At 40.5% G+C, this 9,761-nt stretch overlaps 2 protein-coding genes across 3 annotated transcripts; both read left to right on the plus strand.

Annotated features, from left to right (window-relative positions):
- Positions 1-3,222: 3,222 nt before the first annotated feature.
- clec3ba (C-type lectin domain family 3, member Ba) lies at positions 3,223-8,913 on the plus strand. Of its 2 annotated transcripts, none has more exons than XM_033641355.2 (4): positions 3,223-3,328; positions 7,340-7,585; positions 7,727-7,825; positions 8,048-8,913. In XM_033641355.2, exons 2-4 carry the CDS (start codon positions 7,495-7,497, stop codon positions 8,446-8,448), a joined length of 591 nt encoding a protein of 196 aa, XP_033497246.2. In that variant the 5' UTR covers positions 3,223-3,328; positions 7,340-7,494; the 3' UTR covers positions 8,449-8,913. The 2 variants fall into 2 exon arrangements, with proteins under 2 accessions (XP_033497246.2, XP_033497245.2); XM_033641354.2 differs by having other exon boundaries at positions 3,224-3,328; positions 7,340-7,594.
- On the plus strand, positions 3,323-7,025 carry LOC117266347 (zinc-binding protein A33-like). The gene has a single exon (XM_033641490.2). The coding sequence runs from the start codon at positions 3,370-3,372 to the stop codon at positions 4,792-4,794; it is 1,425 nt and encodes a 474-aa protein (XP_033497381.2). The 5' UTR covers positions 3,323-3,369; the 3' UTR covers positions 4,795-7,025.
- Positions 8,914-9,761: the final 848 nt, after the last annotated feature.

The raw sequence follows: 9,761 nt of genomic DNA on the forward strand, positions 1-9,761 counted from the left end.
GCCAATTTATTTTGAATGTATTGTTTAAAAAGTCTAAAAAGTTAAGGCCACCCTTATCGTATCTTGCCTGCAGTTGGGTACTCTTGTGCGTGATAGAGATAAGAGAAAATGAAAGTTGAATTTTACATCGTTTACCAGAGCTGTGGCGCCATTACAGAGTGTAAGATCTCGGCTGGAAAACACACATTTGGAGTATTGAAGGAGTCAAAGGAAGGATCAGTATAACTTGGTGAGTCTTGCTTTTAAAAGACAATTCAGATACCAAGACAAATGGCTGAGAAAATCACACTCTTTGAAAGTTTCCTGAACTGCCATGTGTGTTCAGAGACTTTAAGAGATCCCGTGTCTCTGAGCCGCAACCACAGATTCTGTTCAAGCTGCCTGCAAAAAATCTGGGAACAAGCAAAAAACAAAAACTGTCCCATCTGTAAGAGAAAATCCTCAAGAGATAACCTGTTTGTGGACTTTGCACTGAAGGAACTGGCTGACTCCTTTGCTGGGAGACAGAAAGCTGGATCATGTGAGACAGAGAAAGGAGACAGGAAGGTGGAGGTGGTGTGTAGTAAACATCAAGAAGAGCCTAAATTGTTCTGTAAGGATGAAGATAGAGTTGTGTGTATAGTCTGTGAGTTTTCTCTCCACCACAGTCACAAGGTGGTTCCTATTGAACAAGCAGTCAGTGACCTGAAGGACCAGCTGAGATCTGACTTAAAGTCTCTGCAGGACAAGAGGGACAAACATGAGAAAGTGAAGAATACATACGAAGATGATGGAGGAGGTCCACTTCAGTCCTGTCATTCTGGACCCAAACACTGCAAGCCCCTGGCGCCATCTGTCTGATGATCTGACCAGTGTGAGAAATGACACAAAGCAGCAGCTTCCTGACAATCCAGAGAGACACACTAGATATACCATGGTTCTGGGCTCTGAGGGCTTCAGCTCAGAGAAACACAGCTGGGAGGTGGAGGTGGGAGACCATCCTAACTGGCGTTTGGGTGTGGCCAAAGAGTCAGTTGACAGGAAGGGAGAGCTGTGTGTGACACCAGAATATGGAATCTGGTGTATTTTCCATAATGATGGAAAGTACTATAATGGTCTCGGTCAGACTGTCCCAGTGAAGAAGAGTCTCCAGAGGATCAGAGTCCAGCTGGACTATGACAGGGGGGAGGTGTCCTTCTTCAACCCTGAAGACAACGCTCTCATCTGCACTCACAGAGACACTTTCACTGAGAAACTCCTCCCATTTTTCAGTGTTGGAAAATCTGGTGATGCCAAAACTGCTACTGTTAAAATCTGTCAAAGTGATGTTTCTCTGTGATGTTCAGGAATGTTAGTGAAGACTTTACTGTGACTTCACTGTGTGTAATAATGTACTCAGTACTCAGTCTGCATTACATCATCAGGTTATAAACTTTCATACAGGTACAAATCAATTTAAGTTTAAAATGATAGCTTATTAGCCTGGTTATCTTGTTTTAATAAGACCACAATATAACACCTAGACCTAATTCTTTGTTTGCAGTTGTGTAATTCTGTAACTTTTATCATTGTCAAACATTAATTTCAGTTTGTAAGATTTCTGGATCTTTTAATGAGTTTTATCAGTTTTGTTAATGTTTTAATTTCAGTGTTTTACACTTTACACCTGAAGTCACAGCGGTTCAGTGGCTCTGATTGATCGTTTGTGATTTTGTTCTTCAGCAGTCAATTTGTTGTCAAGAACTGTCTGAAACTAATTATGCAAAGCATTTTTTTTTATCTTGTTTTATTGTTTTCATGGAAACTTGCTGCAAAAATGTTTGCTCCTAAATCATTGTTTAGAGCTGAAAATCCTTTGAAAGATCACGACCCATTAAATATTTGGTTATATTTTGTTGAGCCAACACATATAAAGATGGTAACTCCTACTTTTGATATTCTGCTGACTTGTTAATGGATCAACTGAATATTTGCTCACATTGTTTTGTGAACACAAAATGCTGAAACTGAATCACATTATCAGGAGAAGAATAAAATTGTGAATTATCCTGGCCATGTGACTTTACAATTTATGCAAATGACAAAGAATACAAATTCTAAAACAACAAATTCCTTCAAAGAATAGAAAATACTTTGTTTACTTTTTGAATGCAAAAGGCAGAAAGTTGTCTTTAGTTTGAATGTGCAAAATTTGCTATCAAAGACTTGTTAACACACATTATATCAAATGGAACATCAAACTGCTGTCAGTTAAAACCCTGGTGAGGATGACGAGTGTGCAGATGAGCTTCCCTGAGACAGTTTCTGACAGTTCGTGCAGAAATACTTTGGTTGTACAAACTAATTGTTGCATCAGCTGCTCTGATGACTGGTCAGAGCATGACTAGATGACTAGACAGCCTCATTAAGGGCCGCTGAGGGTTGTAGCTATGGGTGTCTGAAATGATTTAATAAGCATTTCTAAGAAGGCAACATTGTTGAAGAAGTGTTTTCACTGTAAAAATGTATTTATGTTGAAACCTACTGAATGTAGTTTTTAGGGACAACATGCTCACGTCTGCATAATGTCATCCACATCATTGAATGTACAGTACACAGTATGAGACTGCATGGACAGATTTAGCTTTGTGTAAACAGGAATTGATGAGACAAAGTCCACCTTTTGTTCACAGTCTGCTCATTTTGAACACTGAACATTTTATTTCTGTCACTCCATCAGGCACCAATGGAGCCAAATCATTTCAAAGACATTAATCAGAGTGAATTATATCTCAGACACGAGTCTTTTCAGGTCTTTCAGAGGCCGGCATTTATTTTGTGCTGCTGTACCATCATCATCATCAAAACTCAGTTGTACCAGATACAGAATAACACTTAATTGAAACAGGTTTCATTGTGTGCAACTTTAATTCATACTCTTTCCTTCTCTGCTGGTGTTGGAGAAAAACAACTGCTCAGTAAAATACATAACACAAGTACCTACAGGGGAACATAAGTATCTGTATTAGTGCAGTTTATCTGTCCTCACACCAAACACTTGACACCACAAACATCTCACTGTTAGGTTGTAATGCAAGTCAGTGACATCATCATGACCGACACCAGCAACAGTGTGAGCACATCACTGGAGTCGTACTGAATAACTCTGTCACACCTCCATCTGCTGGACAGAAAATGACATGGCAGCATTTCCTGCTGTTAATAATTCACCTCCTGATAGAAGCAAAAATGAAAGTAGAATTTGAATTTGGGGAATATAGCTGCAGTGCCATTACAGGGTGTGAGATCTCTGCTAGAAAACACACATTTGGAGTACTGAAGGAGTCAAAGGAAGGATCAGTATAACTTGGTGAGTCTTGCTTTTAAAAGACAATTCAGATACCAAGACAAATGGCTGAGAAAATCACACTCTTAGAGAGTTTCCTGAACTGCCATGTGTGTTCAGAGACTTTCAGAGATCCCGTGTCTCTGAGCTGCAACCACAGATTCTGTTCAAGCTGCCTGCAAAAATTCTGGGAACAAGCTAACAACAAAAACTGTCCCATCTGTAAGAGAAAATCCTCAAGAGATAACCTGACAGTGGACTTTGCACTGAAGGAACTGGCTGACTCCTTTGCTGGGAGACAGAAAGCTGGATCATGTGAGACAGTGAAAGGAGACAGGAAGGTGGAGGTGGTGTGTAGTAAACATCAAGAAGAGCCTAAATTGTTCTGTAAGGATGAAGATAGAGTTGTGTGTACTGTCTGTGAGTTTTCTCTCCACCACAGTCACAAGGTGGTTCCTGTTGAACAAGCAGTCAGTGACCTGAAGGACCAGCTGAGATCTGACTTAAAGTCTCTGCAGGACAAGAGGGACAAACATGAGAAAATGAAGAATACATACGATGAGGTGATTCAACACTCCAAGAAACAGGTGTTGTCCACAGAGAGGCAGATCAGAGCAGAGTTCAACAAGCTCCACCAGTTCCTGAAAGAGGAAGAGGAGTCCAGACTGGCTGCTCTGAGGGAGGAAGAGGAGCAGAAGGCGAAGACTATCAAGAGAGAGATGAAGATGATTCAGCAGCAGATCTCCTCTCTGTCAGACTGCATCTCTGCTGTTGAAGGAGAGCTGCAGAAACACAACATGTCATTCCTCAGCAGTTATAAAGCCACTCAGAGCAGAGCCAGAGTCCAGAGCTCACTGTCAGATCCACAGCTGGTCTCAGGAGCGCTGGTAGATGTGGCCAAACACCTGGGCAACCTGTCCTTCAGAGTCTGGGAGAAGATGAAGGAGGAGGTCCACTTCAGTCCTGTCATTCTGGACCCAAACACTGCTGCCCGCTGGCTCCATCTGTCTGATGATCTGACCAGTGTGAGAAATGACACAAAGCAGCAGCTTCCTGACAATCCAGAGAGACACACTAGATATACCATGGTTCTGGGCTCTGAGGGCTTCAGTTCAGGGAAACACAGCTGGGAGGTGGAGGTGGGAGACCATCCTAACTGGCGTTTGGGTGTGGCCAAAGAGTCAGTTGACAGGAAGGGAAAGCTGCTTGTGACACCAAAATATGGAATCTGGTGTATTATGCATAATGATGGAAAGTACAATAATGGTCTCGCTAAGACTGTCACAGTGAAGAAGAGTCTCCAGAAGATCAGAGTCCAGCTGGACTATGACAGGGGGGAGGTGTCCTTCTTCAACCCTGAAGACAACGCTCTCATCTACACTCACAGCGACACTTTCACTGAGAAACTCCTCCCATTTTTCAGTGTTGGAAAATCTGGTGATGCCAAAACTGCTACTGTTAAAATCTGTCAAAGTGATGTTTCTCTGTGATGTTCAGGAATGTTAGTGAAGACTTTACTGTGACTTCACTGTGTGTAATAATGTACTCAATACTCAGTCTGCATTACATCATCAGGTTATAAACTTTCATACAGGTACAAGTCAATTTAAGTTTAAAATGATAGCTTATTAGCCTGGTTATCTTGTTTTAATAAGACCACAATATAACACCTAGACCTGATTCTTTGTTTGCAGTTGTGTAATTCTGTAACTTTTATCATTGTCAAACATTAATTTTAGTTTGTAAGATTTCTGGATCTTTTAATGAGTTTTATCAGTTTTGTTAATGTTTTAATTTCAGTGTTTTACACTTTACACCTGAAGTCTCAGTGGTTCAGTGGCTCTGACTGATCGTTTGTGATTTTGTTCTTCAGCAGTCAATTTGTTGTCAAGAACTGTCTGAAACTAATTATGCAAAGTGTTTTTTTATCTTGTTTTATTGTTTTCATGGAAACTTGCTGCAAAAATGTTTGCACCTAAATCATTGTTTAGAGCTGAAAATCCTTTGAAAGATCACGACCCATTAAATATTTGGTTATATTTTGTTGAGCCAACACATATAAAGATGGTAACTCCTACTTTTGATATTCTGCTGACTTGTTCATGGATCAACTGAATATTTGCTCACATTGTTTTGTGAACACAAAATGCTGAAACTGAATCACATTATCAGGTGAATTATCCTGGTTATCAGCATCTAGTGTTTAGTAAAAACACATTGTATGGTAGTATCAATGACCAGTGTACCTGTCAGTGTGAAACTGAATCGGCAGTAGTTTTTTTTTTTTCTCAGAATTTTTTGTGTGAGGTTGTTTCTGGTTTCTTTACGTACATCTGTCAATTTAGGTAAATCACAAAGAATATATTAAACAATCCATCACTGGGTAAATCTCCATCTTTTTTATATTTAAAACAACAAATTCTTTAGAAGAATAGAAAATACTTTCAAAAGGCAGAAAGTTGTCTTTAGTTTGAATGTGCAAAGTTTGCTATCAAAGACTTGTTAACACACATTATATCACATGGAACAACAAACTGCTGTCAGTTAAAACCCTGCTGAGGATGACGAGTGTGCAGATGAGCTTCCCTGAGACGGTTTCTGATTGTTTGTGCAGAAATTCTTTGGTTGTGCAAACTAATTGTTGCATCAGCTGCTCTGATGACTGGTCTAAAGCAATCTTGTAGGTAATGAAGCTGGATGTGGAGGTCCTGGACTCGTGTGGTAAAATGTGGTCAGCGGTTGTGTTGCTGGTTGGATGCAGTGCCAACATTCCTGCAGTCAGCATGCCAGTGAGACACTCCCTAAAAACTTGTGACATCTGTGGCACTGTGTTGTGTGATCAAACTGCACATTTTAGAGCGTCTTTACATTGTGACCATCCCAAGGCACAGCTGTGTAGTAATGATGCTGTTTAATCACCATCTTGATATGCCAAACCTGTCTGGTGGATGTATTATCTTGGAAAAGAAGAAGTGCTTACTAACATGGATTTTTAAGAAATTTGCAACCAAAATTTGACAGAATTAAGTATTTTGTGAGATTAAAAAAGTCTTAGATCTTGAACTTAAACCTGTGAAACATGGGAACATATTTCTATTCAGTGTAAATAAATAAATAAGAGAAAAGAAAAGAAAGAAAGGATTCCAAATATTTTATCATGTTATATGCTAACAGTAGGAGGCACCAACTAAATTTCAATTCAGACGTATTCAGTAATAAATACTAAGGAGAATTCTCAGACAAAATCAAGCTGTTTGTCTGTGAATACAATAAGGTGAGACACATATTATTATCCAGTTTTTATATCAATGATCTGCAAACAGCAGTTAAGCTATGCTGCATTTGTTTGCTCATGTTTGGAAGTGGCACTTTAATGTGTTATTTGGCTGTGAGGTGTTTGTGTATTCAGAAAGTGAAATGTGGGATCACTGAACATCTGGAGACATAGGCGGGCAGCTCTCTCATTGCAGGCAGAGGTCACTGAAACTCTCCAGTGAGGACAAGTCTTACAGAAAAGATCTGAAACATAAACAAAGATTAAATTCATAACAGTATTTCTTTATTATGTAAGTCTCTGCCACGTGTCAGCTGCACCTCGTCCAGCTCACTGAGGAGATCCAGATGTAGTGTTGTGAAAGAACCCCCAAAACATCCAACCTCTGGCCTGAAGGAGCCCTCAGAAGAACAAAAAACACAACAGACCCACAGTTCAGTTATAGCAACTATAAAAACTGTTTGTAGCTTACAGCATGTTGCTCTTAAGGCACAGACAGATGCAGATAACTGATCAAGATATGAATGATTCAAATTCTGTTTATGTAATAGACGTGACACCACACACACACACACAAACACACAGGCAGACAAGACTCTGCTGTAATTTATAGGTAACCCACAAACATATGGAGCCTGAGTCACGCTTGTCTGAATGCTGTTCAACTCTGCATAATCCTGCTCACCATCCATCTCCCCTCAGCGTTTCAAAAGCAACACAAACGTCTGTTAAACATCTGTAAAACATTTGTTCTCTATCAGATAAGATTTCCTCATTCAACTCTGTGCTGCCACCCCGGGCGTGTAAAACACAGCAGCCTGTGTCCGGCCAGCGCTCAGAACAGCGAGGAGCTTTTTTGTGCTGCTGCACCAAAACAGTTTCTTTACAGTGGATTTGAAGTATTTTTCCAAGTATCATGGATGCTCGAGGGGTCTGGTTGATGTTTTGCCTTCTCCTGCTGGCACGCTGCACATTCCAGCAGACCGCCTCCTCAAAGAAAAGAAATGGTAAGAAAGGTAGGAGACTAACTTGACACTCTATAAATAGCTTTTACAGAATAACAACACTGAAGTACCATGTGAGAGTTTATAAGTAATACAGACTGCTTCAGAATATATTTTTGCTTCTTTTTTTTGCTCCTTCAACAGACTCTGCAAACAGTGCTGCAATTGAGGAGCTGAAGAAACAGATTGCTGACATTGTTCAAGAGCTGAATTTGCTGAAGGAGCAGCAAGCTTTGCAGACAGGTAGGCCTATTTGTCCTGCAAAATGTGTGTCATAAATACTACTCAATTAATTTTTTTGAAAAAGAATGCATAGCTCAGTTTATGGATCACAATAAAAGAAATGTCCCACAGCCTATAACCCCCTGAAGTATATTTCAAATAGGCTTTAACAGCTTTCCAGTGATGGAGAGCCCAAACAGTGACACCTGAACCACACTGAATTCCTCCTAATCCCCCCCTCAGTTTGTCTACGAGGCACCAAGATCCTCGGTAAGTGTTTCCTGGCTGATCCTGTGAAGAAGACCTTCCACGCAGCCAGCGATGACTGCATCGCCAAGGGGGGCAGTCTGAGCACTCCCCTGACAGGCGATGAGAACGACCAGCTCTACAGCTACGTACGTCAGAGCATCGGCCCTGAGGAGCACATCTGGCTGGGCATCAATGACATGGTGACAGACGGCCAGTGGGTGGACCAATCAGGCTCCAACGTGCGCTTCAAGAACTGGGAGACAGAGATCACCCTGCAGCCAGACGGAGGGCGCAGCCAGAACTGTGCCATCCTCTCCACCACAGCCAACGGGAAGTGGTTTGACGAGAGCTGCCGAGCCGAAAAGGCTTCTGTGTGCGAGTTCAACATCGTGTGAGTGTCTGACATTCACATCACTCTGCACAGATGAATACTTCTGAACTTGGGCATGAAACATGTAGAGTATCAGGTACATTTATGCAATGCATTGGAAAATAACGTGCTGCATTTTCTCTTCAGCTCTCATTTTCTTGACCAAGCCATTCAGATGCAGTGCATTGACTTCACACAGTGGTCTGGGATACAGTATGTCATTGTATAAGCTAAACTTTTGCTCACTAAACTTGTGATCTCAAACATTTCAGCATATCTTATAGCATATTACATGAAGGTAAACACCACTGGATGGCTTGTCTTTGTTATATGCATTTTATGTCATCTGCTTATCAATGCAATAAAACAATTTTTTTTACTGAAGAGCATAAATCACAAGCGCCTTTTCTGAGGCACTGTCTTTACTTCTGATGTCAAGGTATGCTGCCTGTATTACATTATATAATGTTAATAAACATATGTCTCCTCAGCTGTAATCTTGTTATTGTTGTCTTGCTCACAGATTCAGTAGATGTGATGGAAGTCTTGTGCTCATTAGATGAAAGAAATCCTTATGTAGCAAGTCATAAAAAAAGAACTAGGCTGCTGCAGCTAATAATAATAATAATCAAGGGTGTAGGTTTTGTTCCAACATGGGAGGGGGGACATGTATGAAACGGTGGGTTTGGGAATCCTCTGCTAAAAAATTCTGAGCTTCAAACATCTATTTTCCTCCATTCTGGTGAATTTTTATGCAATCTTTTTTTATTTGCATAATTTCATGGTGTAAATGTCTTTAATTCTATCAAAATAAAAGTCCTCTGCTACTTTAACAAATGCACGTTCTAAATCCTGAGGGGGACGTGTCCCCTTCATCCCCATCAAAATCTACACCCATGATAATAGCCACAAAACAGACTTCCCTGGTGTTAGGTTGCTGTTTTTTCCTAGTTCTTTTCGCAGAGACAGTGTGGGGTAAAAGTTCACAAGGTGCCAAAGTTTTCCTTTCAAAATAAGACTCAATAATACTGGACCAAGGAAATGGTAAACTTAAAACAGAAAGGCCAGGACTAAGATAGCCTGTACAATGAGAATGGCATTTTTTCCTTTCTCAAGTGTCACTACTTTACATACTCCACAGACTAAGTCATGAAATATACATCACAGGCAGTAAGGGGCATGCAAAGGATGAAATGGCAAGGGTGAACAATTCTTTCACTAAAAACACAAAACATTTTTGAATTTCCAAGGAACGTACAATCGAACCTTCCCGAGGCTTCCTGGTCCTACTTTTCTAAAAACATCTGTGTGGGAGAGTCCCTGTTTCATGAGTCAAAT

This window comes from Epinephelus lanceolatus, chromosome 10 (genome assembly GCF_041903045.1).
Source record: "Epinephelus lanceolatus isolate andai-2023 chromosome 10, ASM4190304v1, whole genome shotgun sequence".
Classification (NCBI taxonomy): domain Eukaryota; kingdom Metazoa; phylum Chordata; class Actinopteri; order Perciformes; family Serranidae; genus Epinephelus; species Epinephelus lanceolatus.